At 43.8% G+C, this 24,642-nt stretch overlaps 1 protein-coding gene across 3 annotated transcripts in view; it reads left to right on the top strand.

The window, feature by feature from the left end:
- The window catches only part of MAX (MYC associated factor X), a 62,785-nt gene that overhangs the window by 21,623 nt on the left and 16,520 nt on the right, over nucleotides 1-24,642 (top strand). For 2 of the 3 annotated variants that reach the window (XM_068253290.1, XM_068253292.1), the window contains exon 2: nucleotides 10,085-10,111. The exons of the other annotated variant lie outside the window; for it this stretch is intronic. In XM_068253290.1, the coding sequence (XP_068109391.1) occupies nucleotides 10,085-10,111 (27 nt within the window). The remainder of the gene's footprint in view (nucleotides 1-10,084; nucleotides 10,112-24,642) is intronic. 3 annotated transcript variants of the gene reach the window in all.

Genomic DNA, 24,642 nt, shown 5'->3' with positions numbered 1-24,642 from the left:
CAGGTTTAGGTGTCGTTCCCCCCCCCCCCCCCCCCCAATATAGGAAGCCAGGTACAGGTGTAGCCAGGATTGGTAGCCAGGTACAGGAGTTTCCAGTATTAGAATCCAGGTACATGTGTAGCCAGTATAGGAAGTCAGGTACCAGTGTGGCCAGTATAGGTAGCCAGGTACAGGAGTGGTGAGTGTAGGAAGCCAGGTACAAGTGTAGCCAGTATAGAAAACCAGATACAGGTGTAGCCAGTATAGGTATGGCCTATATAGGAAGCCAGGTACAGGTGTAGCCAGTATAGGAAGGCAGGTACAGGTGTGGCCAGTATAGGAAGACAGGTAAACGTTTAGCCAGTATAGGAAGGCAGGTACAGGTGTGGCCAGTATAGGAAGCCAGGTACAGGTTTGGCCAGTATAGAAAGCCAGGTACAGGTGTGGCCAGTATAGAAAGCCAGGTACAGGTGTGGCCGTATAGGAAGCCAGGTACAGGTGTGGCCAGTATAGGAAGCCAGGTACAGGTGTGGCCAGTATAGGAAGCCAGGTACAGGTGTGGCCAGTATAGGAAGCCAGGTACAGGTGTGGCGAGTATAGGAAGCCAGGTACAGGTGTGGCGAGTTTAGGAAGCCAGGTACAGGTGTGGCGAGTTTAGGAAGCCAGGTACAGGTGTGGCGAGTTTAGGAAGCCAGGTACAGGTGTGGCGAGTTTAGGAAGCCAGGTACAGGTGTGGCGAGTTTAGGAAGCCAGGTACAGGTGTGGCGAGTTTAGGAAGCCAGGTACAGGTGTAGCCACTATAGGTATGGCCTATATAGGAAGCCAGGTACAGGAGTGGCCTGTATAGGAAGCCAGGTACAGGAGTGGCCAGTATAGGAAGCCAGGTACAGGAGTGGCCAGTATAGGAAGCCAGGTACAGGAGTGGCCAGTATAGGAAGCCAGGTACAGGAGTGGCCAGTATAGGAAGCCAGGTACAGGAGTGGCCAGTATAGGAAGCCATTTACAGGAGTGGCCAGTATAGGAAGCCAGGTACAGGAGTGCTAAGTATAGGAAGCCAGGTACAGGAGTGCTAAGTATAGGAAGCCAGGTACAGGTGTGGCCAGTATAGGAAGCCAGGTACAGGTGTGGCCAGTATAGGAAGCCAGGTACAGGTGTGGCCAGTATTCCCCAGTATAAGTTAGAACATATGCTTCCAAGCTGATGTCCAGTCTCCATTGCAGTTCACACTCATCATAATGCGTGTGTTATGCAACTGACCACTGTGAACCTAGCCTTAATATTTTACTGTGTACAGGAAGTTAGTCTGCTGGACTTGACCTCCTAGCATGTGGGAATAAGGCCTTGTTTACTCTGTATTTCCACAATTCAGAATGGCTTATAATAACGGGAAACAACTAGTTCACACCTAAAGCATTTTTATCTGCTGAAATACAAACTTAAACCTCTGCTTTTTTTCCCTGTATGTCTGTCTGCATGGCTAAAAATGTCTATGAATGCACATGCCTATGAAAAGCACACCTGAAAAAAAATGTATGTGAACACTGTTTATAGTGTGAGCAAGGCTTGACTGTTGATTCCCTGTTTAATGGAAACCTCAATTAAATAATGCTGCCCTATTATATACGGAATTTACCCGGGGCTTCCTCCAGGTCCCGTACAGCATCTCCGCACGCAGCCGCAGGCCGTGATCCCCACCGGTGTAGTAGAGGAGGTCAGAGCCTGGGCAGAGAGTGAAGCTGCAGCGTGGGACATTTCAGCTGCAAGGGGCTGGAGGAAGCCGCGGGTAAGTATATCATGGGGCAGCATTATTTGACTGATGCTTCCTTTAATGGTTATTCTGCTTTCCATTGTCATTTATATTCTGATTTGTAAATGATCAGGAATAGGATTGGTTGTTGGAGGCACCTAAAACATAAGATTCCCATGCATGAAGTCCAGCTTTACAGCTTTAGCTCTTTAAAATGGCGTATGACAGCCCATACTTTTTTATTTATTTTTTATTTTTTTTGAAGGGGGTAGAATGGTGGACACAGTTATGTGGAGAATGGGCACTGGTGGCTGAAATCTTTACAAGGTGTCAGGGCCAGTTCACACCGCACAGATCAAAAACATATCCGTTGAACGCATCAGTTTTTACTTGGGCATCAGTTTTTCATCTGTGACTTCCATTCTGTTAGTGATACGTGAATGTGATGCATCTGTCGATCCAAAACTATCGCAGACTCCCTATATTGGCAGTTTGTTTTAAATGGACTGATGTGAATGGATCCTATTGATAACATAGGATCGGTTCGCATTCGTTGAGAGCCGTTACAGAAACCGGCTTTTTTTTGGGGGGGGGGGGGGGGGGGGTGTGAATCGCTCTTTAGGAGTTATAGCGGCTGCTCTTTCTAGGGTATAAGGAGATAGAGGGTAAAGGTAGACTTAGTTAAAGGAGAACTATAGTGAGAGGGATATGGAGGCTGCCATATTTATTTCCTTTTAAGCAATACCAGTTGCCTGGCAGCCCTGATGGTCTATTTGCCTAAAGAAGTGTCTGAATCACACCAGAAACAAGCATGCAGCTAATCTTGTCATATCTGTCTAAGGGCTCCTTTCCACTACAGCGAATCCGCATGCGGGCACTGCACGCGGATTCGCATAGGTAATGTAAGTGGATGGGGCTGTTTCCACTTGTGCGGCTGCGGCAGCGTTTTTTGGTGCGGCAGAAATCTGCACGGCAGGGCCGTCAGATTTCGCGTGCAGAAGGAATGTGCGCGAATCGCCGCTAATGTAACTAATAGGGAAATCGCATGCGGGGTGACCATGCGTTTTTTGACGCGAAATCGCATGCGATTTCGCATAGGTATTAATGTTATTTCACTCAGGCAGTGACATGGTTGAAATCGCATACAGCCTTACCTATGCGGAATCGCATGCGAAATCGCGGCAAAAACGCATGCGGAATCGCACCCGCATGCGATTTTGTCCGCGGTGGAATGCAGGCGATTCCGCACCGCACTGGTGGAAATGAGCCCTAAATTTGTCAGAAACACCTGATCTGTTGCATGCTTGTTCAGGGCCTATGGCTGAAAGTATTAGAGGCAGAGGATTAGCTGAATAGCCAGGCAACTGGTATTGCTTAAGGAAATAAATATGGCAGCCTCCATATACCTCTCACTACAGTTCTCCTTTAAGGTGGCCACTTTTGTTGTAGGGCGGTGTTTCCCAATCCTGTCCTCAAAGCCCACCAACAGTGCATGTTTTGTGGAAATCCACACAGGATGACAATCGGCTCTGCTGGGACACTAATTACCCCACCTTTAAATGTTTGTGGTTTCCTGCAAAACATGTACTGTTGGGGAGCCCTGTTATAGAGGATTCTGAGATTGAAGATATGTAGTTACACCCCTGAATGGACTGTAATAATCGTTTGGTGTCAACCTTATTCCTGTACAGGTTTTTTTGCCTTTGCACTTGAACCCTGCATGGGGAATATCAATTGCATGTGTTTTATTTGTCCAGTTGTCTGCATGCAACAAGAGTCCTCCTGCTGCTATCCTCTTTCCATCGGCAAAGTACAATTTTATGCTGTTCATGGCTGTATGGAAATTGCTCCACTGGATGAAGATTAGTTTGATCATGCCTGACATCTCTGTACTAGTGTTGATGTTCGAATTCGGGAGATTAAATTTTGGAACCCTGAACTCTCCTACCCACCACACTTCAGCACCAAGAAGCAATGGACAGGGTGATGGGGTGTTCACCTACTTAAAGTTCCAAGCCGGAAGAAGGAAGCATTGGCAGTCACATGAAGTGTGGCATTAATACATACAGCCCAAACTCCGGCCCGTGGGCCAAATCTGGCCCTCGGTGACATCAGATTTGGCCCTCAGGTGGTATCCCCACTTTGCATTATATTTGGCCCACTCTAGACCACATAGAAGCTACAGCATATTAGAGGATAAGCCCTAGATCATCAGGGAAGCCATATGGGGAGGGGGACAACGCTAGATACCAGAGAACTGTATAGGAGAAAGAAGGGAGCCACTAGACACTAGGAAACTACATTGGGGGGGGGGGGGGGGGAAGTACCACTAAATATCAGGGAATTGTATAAATGAGGAAGGGAGGACCACTACACTAAACAGTGGGGGACTGTATAGGGGATGGAGGGGGCTATTAGACAGCAAGGAACTTTATAAGGGAAGGTGGTCACTAGACATTGAGGTCAGCCTGCGACTCGGTCCCAGAGCTCAATTTCGGCCCACTTTGTATTTGAGTTTGACACCCTTGTATTAACCTCCTTGCCGGTCTAAAAAATCCGGCAAGGAGGCAGCGCCGCACATTTTTTTAATTTTTTTTTATTTTTTAAATCATGTAGCGAGCCAAGGGCTCGCTACATGATAGCCGCTAAGCGGCCGCATCCCCCCACCCACTCCGATCGCCTTCGGCGATCAGAGTATGCAGGGAATCCCGTTGAGAACGGGATTTCCTGCAGGGCCATGGCGACGGGGCGGGATGACGTCACCGACGTCATGGACGTCGGGACGTCATAGGGAATCCCGATCCGCCCCTCAACGCTGCCTGGCACTGATTGGCCAGGCAGCGCAGGGCTCTGAGGCGGGGGGGGAGCGACTCGGGCGGCGGATCGGCGGCGAGCGGAAGTTACAAGCAGCTAGCAAAGTGCTAGCTGCTTGTAACCAAAAAAAAAATTATGCAAATCGGCCCAGCGGGGCCTGAGATATCCTCCTGCGCAGGTTACCCCGAGCTGAGCTCGGATAACCGGCAAGGAGGTTAATAGCAAGTAAGTGAACTCCCCGTGACCCTGTCCACTGCTTCTGGGTGCTGAAGTGTAATGTGTGGGAGAGTTCGGGTTTCCAAATTCAATCTCCTGAATTCAAACATTAACAATACTCTGTACATGGCTTTATTATAGCTTAATCCACCAGTACCTTATTTATGCTTTTGCCTCACACACCTAATGTCACTTAGAATCTCAGTCCTCTTTGCCACGTGCTTTAGCTCAGTAATGTTCGCTGTGGTTTCAGCCTAGTATTATTCAAGACAATGTACCTTGGCTCTTCTGTCCCTCCTTTTGCCTTAGAACTCAATCTCCTCTCTTTTAGACTCTATGGGCCATATGCAATTCACTTTTTCACCTGAGTTTTCTCCTAGGAGATAATTTTTCATCTTCGATTTAAAATAACTTTTCATCACTTTTCAACTAAAAAAGTACCAAAAGTAGGTGAAAGATACTATCAAAGTTATTTTGAGTATATTCTTTCTTTCTGGTGGCTTAAAAGGCATTTTATTGACAAGTTTAAAAATATCACCTAGGAGAAAACTCAGGTGAAAAAGTGAATTGAATATGGGCCTATGGCCCATATGCAATTTACTTTTTCAACTTGAGTTTTCTCCTAGGAGATACATTTTCGATTTAAACTAACTTTCCAGCACTTTCAACTAAAGTATCAAAAAGTTGGTGAAAAGGTACTATCAAAATTATTTTGAGTATTTTCTTGCTTCTGGTAGTTTAAAAGGCATTTTATTGACCAGTTTACAAATATCACCTAGGAGAACACTCAGGAGAGAAAATTGCCTAGGGCCCATATGCAATGCACTTTTTCTCCTGAGTGTTCTCCTAGGAGATAATGGCCTCAATTCACTAAGATCATGCTGGAGATAATAAGGCAAGAGAAAACTTACCACCAAACAGTGAGAGAGCTATCTTATCTCTTTATTCCTTAAGTTACCTCCTCTGTAGTTAATTTACCTCCTCTGTAGTTGTTACCTCCTCTGTAGTTATTTTCACACGCAGTTAATTAACAGCCTGTCTTTGGCCTCAATTCACTAAGATCATGCTAGAGATAATAAGGCAAGAGAAAACTTACCTCCACACAGTGAGAGAGTTATCTTACCTCTTCATTCCTTAAGTTACCTCCTCTGTAGTTAATTTACCTCCTCTGTAGTTAATGTACCTCCTCTGTAGTTAATTTACCTCCTCTGTAGTTATTTTCACATGCAGCTAATTAACAGCCTGTCTTTAACTCTTGAGTTATTTTAAGGATTGGAGAGTTAATTTAAAGACAGAAGAGTTAACTTTAGGCTTGCCTGAGGTAAAATGTTTCCTGAATACTACATGCCTTATCACCATGGTAACAACTCTAGAAGAGTTATTAAAGACAGGAGATAAGTTTAGTGAATTGAGGCCTTTAACTTAAGAATTATGGAGTTATTTTAAAGACAGAAGAGTTAACTTTAGGTTTGCCTGAGGTAAAATGTTTCCTAAATACTACATGCCTTATCACCATGGTGATAACTCTAGAAACGTTATTAAAGACAGGAGATAAGCTTAGTGAATTGAGGCCATTGTTTCATCTACTATTCTATTCTAACTTTTCAGCGATTGAAAAAGTACCAAACGTGGGTGAGAAAGTACTGTCAAAACTATTTTAAGTATGTTCTTGCTTGCTGGTGATTTAAAAGGCATTTGTATTGCCTTTTTATTTATTTTGTATTGCATTTTCATTTTAAGTTTGAAAATATCACTTGGGAGAAAACTCAGGAGAAAAGGTTAATTGCATATGGGCCCATATTTTTTTCTGTTTTTTCCCAAACCTGCCTCTTTTTTTAATAATACCAGTGGTGTAACTGCAAATCAGGGATCCCCATGCTGTAGACAAGGGCTGTGGAGTCGGGGCAATTTTTGGGTACTCGGAGTCGGGAGAAATGGCACCGACTCCTAATGAATTTAAACTGTAATTGAAATAGAAAATATAATAAAATGTTCTATTTTTCAGATAATTGTCATCTTAAATAATTTATATATACAGTAATAGCTGTGCTTAGTCCACAAAAATGAAACCAACCAATCAAAAAATAGTTACTTGTGCTGCTTCAATAAAGCAGTCCCCGTATTTTTAGTCAGATATGCATATTTGATTGTGACTGTACAGTAAATATGATGTGTACACAGGAATCTCTTATATATACTAAATAACAGCTATGCTGTAAGAATAAAGCCTGATGTGAAGCTGTGTCACTAATAGAGATGGTCAATGAGATGGAAATAATTCTGTGTTGATGCTGGTTTATTTATTATTTATTTATTGTATTTATAAAGCGCCAACATATTACGCAGCGCTGTTTATGCAAAGGTATGCACTCCCTTTACTCATGAAATCAAATTTAATATGTTGTTAAAATTTGGTTTGGTGACTACAAATTAAAGTGTACCTGAGACTGATGAAAAGAAGTTTTATACATACTACTTCCAGCCCCCTTCAGGCTAATCAGTCCCTCGCTATCCTCCTCCGCCACCTGGATCTTCTGCTATGAGTCCCAGTAATTCAGCCAGTCAGCGCAGTCCGGCCGCGTGCCGTTCCTACAGCCAGGAACATTCTGCACCTATGCAATAGTGCTGTGCAGGTGTAGTACGCTCCCGGCGGCGAGAGTGTGTGCATGCGCACTACGCCCGACTGGCAGGAGATCCAGGTGGCGGAGGAGGACAGGGAGGGACTGATTAGCCTGAAGGGGGCTGGAGGAAGCCCCATGTTTTTGATGAACATGTTTACATTTTAACATGTGTGGCCAACAGGCTTGATCTAAGACAGTACAGCTGTACTAGTGGACATCTTTCGTTCTAAAAGAACAAGCAGAAGTGTATTAAATTCTATGGCTCTCACCTTTGTAAATGTAATAATCAAGTGGAGGATATAGCCCCCTTAAGACTGTGGCACATAAACTAACTATGGGTAGTCCCAGGTTAATGAACTAGATAGGGAACTGTAGGTTTAATCCTTAACCTGAATCTGGCCATAAGTCAAAACTCTGTGCCATCTCTGTCCCCTGTGTCTCCAGCGTCCACCTCTGTGTCACCTTTGTCAGGGGGGGCCTTATTGTCCCCTTCTGTGCCAACCCCCCCCCCTCCCCACCCCAGTGTTTCACCTCTGTCCCCCTGTGCACTCAGTGTACCTAAGCAAAATGTTATTTACCTTCTTAAAAAACATTTCTTCTTTGATGTGTTTTTTTTTTTTAAATCGATTTTCCCAAAAACTCTCTTTTTGAGAAAAATGTTTTTACTTGTTCCCACAGAATCAAATGTCCAATTTTTGGGCTGTCCGTGTCGGCCTGTTCGTAAGTCAGGTGTATGTTATTTGGGGACTACCTGTATATGAGAAGCTTGTATCTGCTAATGTGAATGCTATTTGCAGCTGCATTGATCAGCATTTGCAGATGACACAGCTGAAGGCTTTATACAGTGGGTTGCAAAAGTATTCGGCCCCCTTGAAGTTTTCCACATTTTGTCATATTACTGCCACAAACATGAATCAATTTTATTGGAATTCCACATGAAAGACCAACACAAAGTGGTGTACACATGAGAAGTGGAACGAAAATCATACATGATTCCAAACATTTTTTACAAATAAATAACTGCAAAGTGGTGTGTGCATAATTATTCGGCCCCCTTTGATCTGAGTGCAGTCAGTTGCCTATAGACATTGCCTGATGAGTGCTAATGACTAAATAGAGTGCACCTGTGTGTAATCTAATGTTAGTACAAATACAGCTGCTCTGTGAAGGCTTTAGAGGTTGTCTAAGAGAATATTGGGAGCAACAACACCAAGAAGTCCAAAGAACGCACAAGACAGGTCAGGGATCAAGTTATTGAGAAATGTAAAGCAGGCTTGGGCTACAAAAAGATTTCCAAAGCCTTGAACATCCCACGGAGCACTGTTCAAGCGATCATTCAGAAATGGAAGGCGTATGGCACAACTGTAAACCTACCAAGACAAGGCCATCCACCTAAACTCACAGGCCGAACAAGGAGAGCGCTGATCAGAAATGCAGTCAAGAGGCCCATGGTGACTCTGGACGAGCTGCAGAGATCTACAGCTCAGGTGGGAGACTCTGTCCATAGGACCACTATTAATCATGCACTGTACAAAGTTGGCCTTTATGGAAAAGTGGCAAGAAGAAAGGCATTGTTAACAGAAAGCATAAGAAGTCCCGTTTGCAGTTTGCCACAAGCCATGTGGGGGACACAGCAACCATGTGGAAGAAGGTGTTCTGGTCAGATGAGACCAAAATGGAACTTTTCTGCAAAAATGCTAAACGCTACTGTATGTGTGGCGGAAAACTAACACTGCACATCACTCTGAACACACCATCCCCACTGTCAAATATGGTGGTGGCAGCATCATGCTCGGGGGGTGCTTCTCTTCAGCAAGGACAGGGAAGCTGGTCAGAGTTGATGGGAAGATGGATGGAGCCAAATACAGGGCAAACTTGGAAGAAAACCTGTTGGAGACTGCAAAAGACTTGAGACTGGGGCGGATGTTCACCTTCCAGCAGGACAATGACCCTAAACATAAAGCCAGGACAACAATGGAATGGTTTAAAACAAAACATATCTATGTGTTAAAATGGCCCAGTCAAAGTCCAGATCTAAATCCAATCGAGAATCTGTGGCAAGATCTGAAAGCCGCTGTTCACAAACGCTGTCCATCTAATCTGAGCTGGAGCTGTTTTGCAAAGAAGAATAGGCAAGGATTTAAGTCTCTAGATGTGCAAAGCTGGTAGAGACATACCCTAAAAGACTGGCAGCTGTAATTGCAGCAAAAGGTGGTTCTACAAAGTATTGACTCAGGGGGCCGAATAATTACGCACACCCCACTTTGCAGTTATTTATTTGTAAAAAATGTTTGGAATCACGTATGATTTTCGATCCACTTCTCACATGTACATCACTTTGTATTGGTCTTTCACGTGGAATTCCAATAAAATTGATGCATGTTTGTGGCAGTAATGTGACAAAATGTGGAAAACTTCAAGGGGGACGAATACTTTTGCAACCCACAATATCTGCTGCCATTGTCTTCAGTGTGTAACAATGTCATAGACCTGTCTAAAGTTTGTGCAACATGAGTAGGACACTTGTTACTCGTATTGCTTAAAAGGAGATATTGATGGTTTGCATGCGCACGCAACTTTCCAAAGGATGATAAATTGGCAAATGTTCTGCATCAATCACCAGTTATTACCGATTTTGAATTTTTTTTGTGAGTGTAAAAAAAGAAGTAATCAAGCCAAATGTATGTATTTTTCCTTTTTATTTTAGGATGACTCTTCAGGATTGTACTGCTCGGTATGTTAATTTCCATACTAATCCATTTTTCCTTTTGATCTTCTATTTCAGTTAATTAATATTTACGAAATTGGCCTGTATGTTTCTTTCTATACCTACTTTTATGTCATTGTTGCTTTCAGCCTATAGCTACTTACAAGTCTGCCTATTCAATAAGTCATCGTGATTTGATGGTAAAATATATTGTCATTCTTGAGGAAAAGAGGGCCTTTTTTCACTGCATGCGTTCTGATTTTCAGAAGGCTTGCAGTTGGCAGATTGTGCACCAGAATGATGGAAATCGTGATGCGCCGTTCCGATTCCTGCTTCATTTCTGCAGTTTGTGGTAGATTGTTTTGCAAAAGCTTTACCTGCTGCATTTTTTGTGATTGTTTTTGGGTTGATAATGGGACCACACAAAAAAACAAAAATAACATACCAAATTCAGTGCTATGCAATTTTCTTGCGTTTTTTTTTAGTTTTATTTTTTGTTTTGTTTTTGTTTTTCCCTAGCAAAACAATTTGTGAAAAAATACAAACACCTTGTCAAATATGGAAATGCTTTTTGAGAAATGTACGTTTAACTACTTTGGCCTCCTGGACGTACTAGCTACGCCCAGGAGGCCATGTGCCGCACGCCCCCGCGGCCGATCGCGCGTGTGCACGCGCACTCCCGGCCTGCGGTTCGCTAGCCAGGCAATCAGTGAATCGGGCTATGGAGCCCGATCACTGATTGCTCTCCCCCCGAGAAAAACCGTCAGCTTCGCACGGAAGCTGAGGTTTTTCTGTTCCTATTTCCCCCGACTTCACTCTAAGCGTCCGTGTTATGCTTAGTGACGTCATTGTAAACTAACTCATGGCTGCCATCTTGTGGCCAAAAAGCTAACTGCAGGAAAATGCAAAAAAAATTAAAAAATAGACCAATATAAAAAAATTGATTTGCATCCCACCCTCCCAAAAATACCCACATAAAATGTTTAATAATTAAAAAAAAAACATTACAATTAAAAAAAAAACACATAAATATTTACCTAAGGGTCTAAACTTTTTAAATATCTATGTAAACATAGATATATATATATTTTTTTAATTATAAGCTTGTAAATAGTGATGGATGCAAAACGGGAAAAATGCACATTTATTTCTAAGTAAAATATTGTCGCCATACATTGTGATAGGAACATAATTTAAACGGTGTAATAACCGGGAGAAATGGGCACGTACAATACGTGAGTTTTAATTGTGGAAGCATGTATTATTTTAAAACTATAATGGCCGAAAACTGAGAAATAATGCATTTTTTCTGTTTTTTCCTTATTCTTCCTGTTAAAATGCATTTACAGTAAAGTGGCTCTTAGCAAAATGTACCCCCCAAAGAAAGCCCAATTAGTGGCGGAAAAAACGAGACATAGATCAGTTTATTGTGATAAGTAGTGATAAAGTTATAGGCTAATGAATGGGAGGTGAACATTGCTCGGAAGCATAAAGTGAAAACGACTGAAGGCTGAAGTGGTTAAGAAAACCTGAAGGGAAAAACTTGATGATGAATTGTATGTATAGTATGGAAAATGAATAGATCATTGGTGGCGAAGAAAAGTGTCTCTCTCTATTTCCAGTTATATAGCCTTTTTGCTATTTTTTTTTTAATATTGCATCATTCTGTCATATTTGCAGTTTAGATACCACACTCTTGTCTTTTAAAGCAGACCCAAACCAAACATATTTTTTTTTAATTAAAAATATTTAGTTGCACCACTCTGACACATACAAAGATAAATAAACACTCCTTCAAGCCTATGAGCATTTCAGTGCATGCTTTTCACCCTTCTCTCTTCATAACTAGGGTTATACAGGTGGCAGCCATTAGCAATTCCTGCTTTGCCGGACACCACCTACTCCACCAGGCAATATGAAAGGAAGGGAGGGGTTCCTCCAATAAATGTAAAATATTTTATAGTTGTCATCATGCAGCTGAAAAAAGGCTATTTATTATTATAATTTAGAAAATAGATTTTATTTCTGAAAACCCTGAACTCAAGCTGTCTCTCACTATTTCTTGACTGTTTAAGTGCTTCAGAAAACTGGACTGTATTCGATCCAGTGGGTCAAATAGCTCAGAGAAGCTCGTTTGCACAGATAACTGAAGTTTTTAACTCTTCCTGTACTGGAAAATATGAGACTTTTCTTTGCTACCAATGTTCTATTTCTTAGCTGTACTACACAGTGCTGTGGAGTTGGTACAAGTTACACCGACTCTTCAGGTTAGGATTCCTCCGACTCCTCGACTTCGACTCCTCTAATTTGCATATTACAATTTTGTTGATTGAAAGTATGTAACATGAAATGCCTCTTAGGGCTCGTTTCCACTAGTGCGGCGTGCGTCTCGTAGACGCACGCTGGCACTGAGCGGATGGGCGGGATCGCAGGTGAATCCCATGAGCCGTGCCATGCACGGCTATAGGATTCGCAGCCTCCGCCGCAAATTCTGCAGGTGGTTCTGGCCGAATCGCTCCCGCAAGCGATTCGGCCGCGGCGCCGCTATCCCCTATGGCAGAGTTTTCCCGTGCGATTCATGTGCGGGGAAACTGCGGAATCGCGGCGGAAACCACGATAGTGGAAACGGGCCCTCAAGGGCTCGTTTCCACTATTGCAGTGCGGAATCGCCTGGATTCCACCGCTGATGAAATCGCATGTGGATGTGATTCCCCATGCGTTTTTTGCCGCGAATTCGCATGCGAATTAGCATAGGTGAGGTTATATGCGATTTTAACCATGTCACTGCCTGTGTGAATTTACATTGGTACCTATGCGAATTCGTGGCAAAAACCGCATGGGGAAACCGCATGCGATTTCCCTATTAAATACATTGCATGCGATTCACGTGCATTCCACTCGCAGGCGAATTCTGCGGCTCTTTTGTGCGTTTTTTCATCGCTGAAAAAAACGCACCTCAACAACGCTACAGTGGAAACAGGCCTATCCACTTGCATTACATGTGCGAATCCGCATGCGTTGGACGCATGCGGATTCGCAATAGTGGAAACGAGCCCTAACTGCCAATGCTTAGGAATTTTAAGACAACTGAAGTGAGAGGGATATGGAGGCTGCCATATTTATTCCCTTTTAAACAATACCATATACCTGGCTAGCCGGCTGATCTTCTGCCTCTAAAACTTTGTCATAGACTAAAACTAGTCCTTGGTAAGAGTACTTGTAGAAGACAGGAACATAGAATATCTATCAGGCCCTATTGGCCTCAATTCTGGTAGGGTTAGTGAACAAATTACCTCATGTGAGCTAATTTACCTCATGAGGTAAAGACATTTAGCAATTATGGTAAGTTTTAGTCATGTTTTACCTCATGGGATAAATTAGGAGGTAATTTACAGAAAGTAGCTATTCTCATTGAAATTAGGGGGCATGTTAGCACATAATTTACCGATCAGTTTAAGACCTGCCTGTACCTGGAGGTAAAGGCAGTTTGTATGCATTTTGTCGTTTTTAGTGGAGTTCCTATTGCTGTTTTAGTGCTTGGTTACTCTGTTGTACTCGACCAAGCCCGATTTCATACAGCCTTATCAATCTCTGCCATGTACTGATGAGGACCAAAAGTCCGAAACAGGCTGTCTACATGTGGGTTTGGTATGGCTGTGTAAAACTTAAAGCTATAGGCTTGCTATAAACCAGCGGTTCTGGATGCTTGCTTGGCTTAACAAGGGCGGAAAGGGATCATTTGCATATTTAGTAGGTGTGCATTGTGGGTAACCACAAATGTTCATTTAGAACTGAATTACTGCAAATTTCCTTCTGTTTTAAGAAGGCAATTACACCAAGCTATTCAGGATGAGTAATAGAAAATAATAGTAGAAATAAAACTCCAAATATTTACTGGATTTTTTTTATAAGGGATGCCTATAAATATAAATTTTCATAGCTTGCTACATAATCAAATACACCTCCCCCCCCCCCCCCCCCCCCTCTCAAAAAAAAATCTTCCAAAGGCTATCCTAACTTATGGAAGACAATTAAAGACTACTATTCTTTATTTACTGCATGCTTACCCCTGAAATACCTCATGTTTATAAATGGAAAAAAATCTTTCAGTATTGCTAAAAAAAAGAGGAAAATACGTCATGAGGTATTTTACCTACAAAAAAATATTTATCTCACATAGCTACCAGAATTGAGGCCAATGTGACTTTGGGTACATGTAAGAGTGAAATGCAGGTACTCTGCAGGAGATTGAGGCTAGTCTTCCTCTATTACACATCTGAACATGGATCAGGCCCTAGGCAATGTGACTGCGGGTGCATGTAAAGGTGGCCACACACGATGCAATAAAATGATCCGATTTTACAGTAATTCGATAAAAACTATCGTATCTCTCGAAAAAATTAAGCTTTTTTTCATTCGACTGAAAAATCCGATCGGATTGCCCGTTTTTTTTTTTTCGATTTAAATCGATCCGGAATGCCAGATATTTCTCCTCAATCTCTACTAAAGATTATATGGTGTGTGTTGGATTGTTAATTTATTAATATACACACCCTAGCAATTTTCTCTGAGTTTCCAATCATTTTTATCATAATTGAGGAACAAATTGAACATAGGTGTGTGGTACATTGGTCATATATATTGAAATGTTACAATCAGTCAGAAAAATTGATTGCAATTCTTAAATTTGAATAGATATTTAAAAAAAATTGTATGGTGTGTGGCCACCTTTAGAGTGATGTGCAGGTACTCTGCAGGAGATTGAGGCTATTCTTCTTCTATTACACATTCTTTATGTACAATTTTAACCAGGTGTATTGGTGATAGACAACACCTCTGTGTTCAATGTGCACAACATTCTCAGTGGATTCCCTGCAGCTCTGTGGGGAGTGCATATGTAGAGTATAGTACTACTGTGTAACAAAGTAAACCTGAGACAGGTGAAATTAAAGTTTTATACATACCTGGGGCTTCCTCCAGCCCCCTTCAGGCTAATCAGTCCCTCCCTGTCCTCCTCCGCCACCTGGATCTTCTGCTATGGGTCCAGGTACTTGAGCCAGTCGGGCGTAGTGCGCTTGCACACACTCCGCCGCTGGGAGCATACTACACCTGCGCAGCACTATTGCGCAGGTGCAGAATGTTCCTTGCTGTGGGAACGGCATGCGGCCGGACTGCACTGACTGACTGAATTACCGGGACTCATAGCAGAAGATCCAGGTGGTGGAGGACAGCGACTGGATTAGTCTGAAGGGGGCTGGAGGAAGCCCCAGGTATGTATAAAACTTTTTCTTTTCATCTGTCTCAGGTACCCTTTAGTTTGTAGTCACCAAACCAAATTTTAACAACATATTAAATTATTTGATTTCATGAGCAAAGGGAGTGCATACCTTTGCATAAACCAGCATCAACGCAAAATTATTTCCATCTCATTGACCATCTCTATTAGTGACACAGCTACATATCAGGCTTTATTCTTACAGCAAAGATGTTATTTAGATGGTGTGTGTGTGTGTGTGTGTGTGTGTGTATATGTGTGTATATATATATATATATAATTTATTTTATTACATACCTGTGTACACATCATACATACTGTACAGTCACAATCCGATATGTATATCTGACTTTAAAAGTACGGGGACTGCTTTATTGAAGTAACTATTTTTTGATTGGTTTATTTCATTTTTGTGGACTAAGCACAGCTATTACTGTGTATATATAAATTATTTATGATGACTATTATCTGAAAAATAGAACATTTTATCATATTTTCTATTTTAATCACAGTTTAATTCATTAGGAGTCGAAGTCGGTGTATTTTCTCCCGACTCCAGGTACCCAAAAAATAGCACCGACTCAAATATATTAGGAGTCGGTGCATTTTCTTCCGACTCCAGGTACCCAAAATTTGCCCCGACTCCTCGACTCCGACTACACAGCCCTGGTACTACACATACAATTGAATACCTCGGAAGTTCATTTTTGCATCAGGTTTGCTTTAAATTTAGCAAAAACTGCAATCGTGGTTTGCAGGGGAAAAAGACCCTCATGATGATTTTTAGTCAATTGTTTTTCTGACAATAATCCTTAATTGGATGTATGGGAACTTCAAATTATTCAGAATATGGAACTTCAGACTAGTCCTACTTAGGATTGGTTGAATAGATAAAATAGTTTTTCAGCAGCTCATGGAAAAAAGTCCTGACGCTGTTAGGACTTTTTTCCATGACCTGCTGAAGTGAGGAATTTACCATTTGTCAGCGGTTCCTGTCCACCAGCCAGGCACTTGCTAGCACTCGGCACAGTCGGTGGACAGACGGACCATCCACGTAGTTGCATTTGAGCACAACAGATGAGACTTGCTGCTGGGTAATGCTGCTGAATGTCAAACGTGACATGTGCGGTGTTACTGACCACTGCCATTCGGCTGCATGTAGCTGCAGCCAAATGGTGCTTGTGGCTGGCAGTCGGGCTGCTGAAATCCTCGACAAACGAGCCATCCATGGAAAAGAGGCCTTAATGCATGGTTAACCACTTGAGGACTCAGCCTTTACCCCCCCTTAAGGACCAGCGTGTTTTTTTATGATCTGTGCTGGGTGGGCTCTGCAGCCCCCAGCACAGATCAAATAGCAGGCAGAGAGACCAGATCGCCCCCCTTTTTTCCCTCCTATGGGGATGATGTGCTGGGGGGGTCTGATCGCTCCTGCCTGCGTGTGGCTGGCGGGGGGGGGAGGGGGCACCTCAAAGCCCCTTCCACCGCAGGATTCCCCCTCTCCTCCCTCCCTGCCCCGGAGATTGGAGGCTGCACAGGAACGGATCTGTCCTGTGCAGCCTCTAACAGGCTCCTGCCTGTCATGTGACAGTGATCCCCGGCCGCTGGTTGGCCGGGGATCACTGATCTAGTACAACGCTGCTGCTATAGCAGCGTTGTAAAAATGTAAACAAAGCGGATTATTTCCTCTTGTGTTTACGTTTAGCCTGCGAGCCGCGATCGGCTGCCCGCAGGCTATTCACGGAGCTCCCCGCCGTGAATTGAAAGGAAGTAGCCGCTCGCGCGAGCGGCTGCTTCCTGATTAATTAGCCTGCAGCCGGCGACGCAGATGTGCGTCGCTGGTCCTGCAGCTACCACTTTGCCGACGCGCGTTATGAGTGCGCGGTCGGCAAGTGGTTAATCTGTTCAGCAGCTGGCAGTTGTTCACCAGTTGAAAAGTATGAGGACCTTTTTGTATGTCTCTAGAAAACTGTCCAGCAGAGGACCTAGTATAAATCGGCCTTACGGGGTGTATATTAGCTACATTATCATTATTTGGTTTACACAACATGTACAAATTACGTTGTGAAATCTAAAAATCTTAAATCTACTATAGATTTCAGATGTAAAACAAAGATAGTAGCGTAATTACTTGAAAGTTGCCTATACTGCCAACGGCGCAGTCCTGTTTCCACAGCACTGAGTTTTTACCTGATTTTTAGAGAACCATGGCATATACACTGCTCAAAAAATAAAGGGAACACACAAATAAGACATCCTAGTTCTGAATGAATGAAATATTTTATTAAATACTTTCTTTACATAGTTGAATATGCTGACAAAAAAATCACACAAAAATTATTAATGGAAATCAAATGCATCAACCCATGGAGGTCTGGATTTGGAGTCGCAATCAAAATTAAAGTGTAAAAAAAACACTACAGGCTGATTTACCTTTGATGTAATGTCCTTAACCAGCCGGGCGGTATGCACGAGCTCAGCTCGTCCATCACCGCCGGAGGCTGCCGCTCAGGCCCTGCTGGGCCGATTTTCATCAAATAAAGAGCAGCACACGCAGCCGGCACTTTGCCAGCCGCGTGTGCTGCCCGATCGCCGCCGGGGTCCCCCCAGCCACCTGAGCCCAGCGTAGCCGGAACAAAAAGTTCCGGCCAGCGCTAAGGGCTGGATCGGAGGCGGCTGACGTCAGGACTCATTGCGGCCTTCCTTGTTTATTCTGGGCGCCGGAGGCGATCGGAAGAACGCCTCCGGAGCGCCCTCTAGTGGGCTTTCATGCAGCCAACTTTCAGTTGGCTGCATGAAATAGTTTTTTTTTTATTTAAAAAAAACCCTCCCGCAGCCGCCCTGGCGATCTTAATAGAACGCCAGGGTGGTTAAAACAAGAGAAAATGAGGCCCACTAGTGTGTGTGTGCGTGCGTGCGTGCGTGCGTGTGTATTTTCTCCTGAGGGATCTCCTCCCAGACCTGGACTAAAGCATCCACCAACTCCTAGACAGTTTGTGGAGCAACGTTGCATTGGTGGATGGAGTGAGACGTGAACTTGCAAGCAGACAATTTATGTTGTTACTTAAATGTTTAGGTTATCATCCCAGAGTTGCATACGCTAGACCCTGGCTGTGGAGTCGGTACAAAAATCATCCGACTCAGTTTATGAAACCACTGACTCAAGGTACCCAAAAATTGCTCCCACTCCTCGTCTCCAACTCCGCAGCCCTGCTCTAGGCTACCAAAGCGGATCAGTCTTTTACATAGCAGCTCCCATTTCAAACCCCAACTAAACCCGAAAGTGGGAGTTATCACTTTAGGAAATGCATTTTCTTAGTTATTTTTTTTCTTTTATAGCTGTGTTTTACCGACACATCTATCCATACAGATTCAGTACACCTGTCCTTGCTGGCTTCCTGCTGAAAAAAGGGGTCTTGAAAATGTCATGTTCTGTGAACCAAAAGTCTACATCATAGTGACAGACGTGATCCTCCCATACTCTTGTGCTTAGAACTGAATGTAGATGAGGTGGGCGGTGAACTGTGTAGCTAAAGAACAAATGGGGCAAACGATTTCTAATATCCACTCTTGCCACTGCATCTGTTGCTTCCATTTTTAACAATGTTCAACCACGTTTTCTACTGCTATCATGGGAACATACACATATGGCCTGAAGCAAGTTGTAGTCGAGCAGATTTGACTAATGGAAAATCTTGCCTCCCAACTGTCCAGATTTTGCTGGGACTGTCCCCATTTGAGAGGCATAGTCCAGTGTCCTGCAGCACTCCCCATTGTGTCCAGGCAGTGTAGGGATGTCGAGCAAGTTGGTGGAAGGATCACAGCTGCACACCAAGCCAGCTGTAAATCATGGAGCCTGAGCCATTTTAAACTGACTTTTTAATGTCATTTTAATGCAATTCAAATAAAGTGCTTAAATCCCAGGTGATGCTGCTCAAGTTCAGATCATGCTGCATCAGCCGGGCTGTCATTACAGCCGCCTCAGTGTGTAGCTGATAAGAGCGAAGCTGGAACTGATAGAGAAGTTAGTTACTTACCAAGCCTCACTCCCTGCGCCATTCTCTGTATTGAGAGAGGAAGGGAGAGGGAGCCACTAGCCACTTGGGAACTGTATGGTGGAGAGAGGGGGTGTGCCTCATGTAAAATTGGGGCATGACTTAAGGCGTGGCAGGGACAGGTCTTGGTGTCCCTCTTTCCTGGATCCAAAATATGTGAGGTATAGAAAGGTTTTATCCACCACTTAATTTTTTTATACTTTTATATTATGAACTCGAATGTTGATATAGTTTTTCTTGTCCAGTTTTGGATTTAGTTGGGGTTAGAACTCTCGTAATTGCAGTGCATTGGATCACAGAATATTGTCAGTGTCAACAGTGTCATTTTTCTGGCCATAATGCTGGTGATCTGACTGTGACTCATCTGGTGATCTGACTATCTCACCCTTCCTTTCTATTAGTCTTGCAACAGAACAATAACACATATCCATGTCTTCCTGTGCTTGCTGATCAGTGACAGTTTCCTTTCTGAGTGTAGACATGCTGTTCTGCCTTTTGGGAGAGGTGTGGCCATGCTGTCATCAAGTTGTAGTAAAGGGGGGGGGGGGGTGTATGTTCTAGCTGACACTCCAGGCCCTCTCACACAGCTCAATGGAAGTATGCCTGGAAGAGAATCTGCGTAACATTTTAGTACAAGGTGTTTCTACTGTAAAAAAAATAGAAACAGGTTCCAAATAAGACAATTCTTTATGAAAGTGTTATTTTGCAAGACTAGAAGGGGAGGGGGATTCAGATATGAATGCTGATCATTTTTTTTATGTGGAGGCTAGTGACATTCTCTTTTCTTTATTACTCATTGAGTCTGTAATCTGGTTTCATTTAAGTTTGGAGAGGTGTGATATGCATGCCTATTCTGGGTCAGTGACTCATCTGGTACTAAAGGAAGGATAAAGATGGCAATCTTTCTTCCTTTTAAAACTCTTACACACAGGGACGTTACAGGCGCACGTTAGTGCAGCCTGTAACGCTCCCCCAACGCACAGCAATGTAACACAAGTGGGCTGTTCACACAGCCCACGTTGCGTTACATGTAACGCTGCACGTTCTCCCGAAAGTGCAACATGCTACGGCGTTAGAGCGGCTTAAGCCGCGTTAGACTGCTTGCACATGCGCAGTCATGTTGGGGAGGAGCGGAGAGCGGCCAGGCACATGGCTAATTAATATTCACTGCACGTTGTGACGTGCAGTGTTTACTTCCTGGAGCAGCTGCTCTGTGCGGTGATTGGCCGGCGGGACCACGTGATGCCGCATGCGCACAAGAGTACGCATCACGGCATCACGGACGCCAGAGTGAGCTGCACAACGCGGCACACTCTGACGTCCACATAGAAGAGCACCAGGCGTCGCGTTAGGTGCACGTTATGCGACCTAAGGCTGCTTACACACTAAGACGTTACAGGCGCACGTTAGTGCGCCTGTAACGCTCCCCAACGCACAGCAATGTAACACAAGTGGGCTGTTCACACAGCCCACGTTGCGTTACATGTAACGCTGCACGTTCTCCGGAAAGTGCAGCATGCTACGGCGTTACAGCGGCTATAGCCGCGTTAGACTGTTTGCACATGCGCAGTGGGGGGCGGAGAGGAGGCGGGGAGAGCCAGCTACAGTAGCCGCGCACATGGCTACTTAATATTCACTGCACTGGTGGCCGCTGATTGGCCGGCGGGACCACGTGATGCGGAGTGTCTCGCTCCGTATCACGTGGTCCCGCTGGCCAATCAGCGCCACTCTGGGAGACATTATAGGAATCGAGCCACCTAACGCGGCTCACTCTACCGTCGGCTCTTGCAGCACCATACGTTGTGTTAGGTGCACGTTATGCGACCTTAACGTAGCAACTAACGCAACGTCTTGGTGTGCAAGTAGCCTTAACGTGGCACCTAATGCAACGTCTTAGTGTGCAAGTAGCCTTAAAGTACACCTGAAGTGAAAAATCAAGGCCTGGTTTACACTGTGACGCAAATGCAGCGGATGTGGAAACAGTTCGGTAAGCCCATCCACTGAGAATGTGCTGGCGTTTTCCACATTACCTGCCATTTCCATCCACTGCGATTGTGTCGTTATTTGCTGTACCGTCCACTGCTTGTCCAGGAGACCGGGAAGCATGAGGTTTCCTTGTTGAATTGTAAAAACAAAATCAGTGCCACTCCTACCTAGCAACAAGGAGAATTCTCATTTGTCCACCATCAAAAAACAGTGAGACTTTTTTTTTTTTTTTTCCTGTTGCAACGAGATTCCCATTGTTTTTTTGCAAACCAATTATGTGTCCCATGGAACCTAAAATAGGTGAGCATTTTTGATGTGGTGACCAGTCTAGTTTCCCTAGGTTTCCATTGCGTCTGACTTACAGCATTTTGGCCATAATGCAGCTGGTCAGGACTTGGCATTTGCGGTCCAATCCGTGCAAGTTCTAATTGTATTCGGATTGACATTGGGAATGCATTCTATTAATAACATAGGATGTGTTCACCATCAAATTTCACGTTTTCTTGCAATCTGAAAACATTGTGTTTTTACTCTGCAGTAAAGTAAAGTAAATCCATGCATATGAATGCACTGTTCTATTCTGAAACAGAAGACTTTTTTTTTTTCCACTCTGATTTTTTTATTGAATTTTTTCAACAAAACATTCAACACAAGAAAAAAAAAACTCTAATCCATCTTGTATACAGCATTATGTCAGGAAAGAGATGGACCAGACAGATTATTCATAGAATGAATAGTGACTATAAAATAGATAACATGAAAGCCTAGATTTTAATAGAATAAGAATGAAAAGAAAGACTTTAATAACAGCGCATTTGCTCTTGTTATCCTGAAATTTTTTTTCTCCTCCTCTTGCAGTACAGGTCAACTATTGTAGTAATGAAGTCACACTTGAACTTGCTGAATCCCACATGAGCACTCTTCACCCTAGAAATTCGGATAAGCTATGATGTCTGAACTCACACCAGAAGTTTGCATGAGTCATTGGCAAAGATGGGGAGAGGAGTGATCATGTGGAACTTGGCAAGCAGGCTGGGCTGAGTATACAGACTCTTTATGGCAATTTTGATGTAACTGCATATAAAGAAACAGCAGCTGTGCTGTTATATTTTGTAACAGAAGTGAGTTTTATGAACCCACTGACTACAGGGCCATTTTAACCACTCTGTAAAGCTTCTTTTTTAAAACGTTTCATAAAACCTCCTTTCTTATCAGTTGGTAACCAGTAGCTCAATGACAACCACCAGCAAGGGGCATAGCCTACAAATCCTGGATATTCATGTGTAGTATGTAAAGTATGGAACTGCTCCTCTTCTTCAGGGCTTCTTGTGGCTATCAGATATTACTTTAGGATTAGCGGATATGAAGTCCAGCGGGATATGTGGATTCTGGAAGTGTCTGTGGCTGACAGGCTGCCATAGGAAATGTCTGGGTATCATGGTTCCTGTGCTACTGTCCACAAGATCTTGCTAAGGAGCTGTGGCCAAATCATTGCGTACATTTTTGTTCTTCCTTTTGTAAAAAAATTTTCTCATTAGATCTATATTCATAGTAAGGTTTAGGCTTCTTTCCCACTAAGACGTTGCGTTAGATGACACGTTAAGGTCGCATAACGTGCCCCTAATGCAACACCTGGTGGTGATGGAGCAGGACACTACCAAGAGCCGTGTTAAAAGCAGCTCTTGGTGCGCGTGCTCTGTTGGATGCGCGGCGGAGATCACGTGAGCGGAGCTCTCCGCATCACGTGGTCCCACCAGCCAATCAGCGACCGCTCCTGGAAGTAAACACTGCAAGTGCAGTGAATATAAAGTAGCCATGTGCCTGGCTACGTAGCAGCCTCTCCCCGCCTCCTCTCCGCCCACAAAATAAAGAAAAACACCCATACTGAGCATGTGCAAACAGTCTAACACGGCTTATGCCGCTAGAACGCACAGTATGCTGCACTTCAAACGAACGTGCATCGTTACTGTGTAACGCAACGTGGGCACTGTGAACAGCCCATTGATTTTTCATTGCGGTGGGGTGCGTTACAGGCTGCACTGAAGTGCGCCTGTAACGTGCCACTGTGAAAGCAGCCTCAACCTGTTTTTTTATGTTTTTCTAAATAAATTCCAAAACCCTGGTACTATGATGGGTGTTTCATATAGCTTAAGCTTCTTTAAGATATTAGACATTCATCATCTGGAATCATCCTTCTCGAATGTTTTTAGGTTGACTATTCAGTGTGTTTTAAAGTGTCCCCCAGCATCGACACACTGGGTTGTTGGTGATTGGACGTGGTGGAATACCTTGCTTTACCTCTGTTATTTCTTAGTGTGGCACATCCTACCCTCCATAGCAAAGACAAGGTTGTGTGGTTCACATGAGGATCTGTTAACCACAACAATCAAGCCTTATTCGCCCAGTCAGATGGAATCTCAGCATGCCTTGCGGATGTTACTTGACCATTTGGGACCCACTGATACCCGTTTTACTATTACTAGCAAGTTCAGTACCATAAAGTGTACCTGACATGACAATAAAGAAATATTTGTTACTTACCAGGGGCTTCCTCCTGCCCCATAAGCACCGCTGAGTCCCTCGCCGCCCTCCCAAGTGCCTCCGTTTTCCAACTATCTGTCCCAGTAATCTTGCTCAGTTGTGTCAGTCGGGGTCTTCTGCGCATGCGTGGCCCCTCAGCGCATGCGCAGAAGAGCCTGACTGCCGCGGCTAAGCCAGTTACTGGGACCAATAGCTGGAGAACGGAGACACTCGGGAGGACAGTGAGGGACTCAGCGGTGCTTATGGGGCTGGAGGAAGCCCCGGGTAAGTATCAAATCTTTATTGTAGTCTTAAGTTTACTTTAAGTTATGCTGTTGAGGTTGTCACAGGGAATTTCCGTATTTCACAGACTTTTAAATTGGCAGCTTATTCCCCTTTTTTGTGGATGGTTTGAGACTCTGAAGTACTCTAAAGCAGGGCTTTTCAACCCTGTCCTAAAGTACCACGAACAGTGCATGTTTTGTGGAAATCCACAGAGGTAGTTAATCAGCTCTGCTGAGACACTAATTACCTCACCTGTGCATGTTTGTGGTTTTCTGCAAAACATGCACTGTTGATGGTACTTGAGGACTGGGTTGGGAAGCCCTGCTCTAAAGATACATCAGAGGAGGAAGTACCGGTAACGCTTTAGCGGTCATAATTTTAATAGCTAGTAAAAACTGCACCAAACTGAAAATCCGTATGTACCATTTGTATATGTTTTT

Source organism: Hyperolius riggenbachi, chromosome 9 (genome assembly GCF_040937935.1).
Source record: "Hyperolius riggenbachi isolate aHypRig1 chromosome 9, aHypRig1.pri, whole genome shotgun sequence".
Classification (NCBI taxonomy): Eukaryota; Metazoa; Chordata; class Amphibia; order Anura; family Hyperoliidae; genus Hyperolius; species Hyperolius riggenbachi.
Note: the sequence above shows the minus strand (reverse complement) of the source record. Positions and strands in the feature narration are given on the sequence as shown.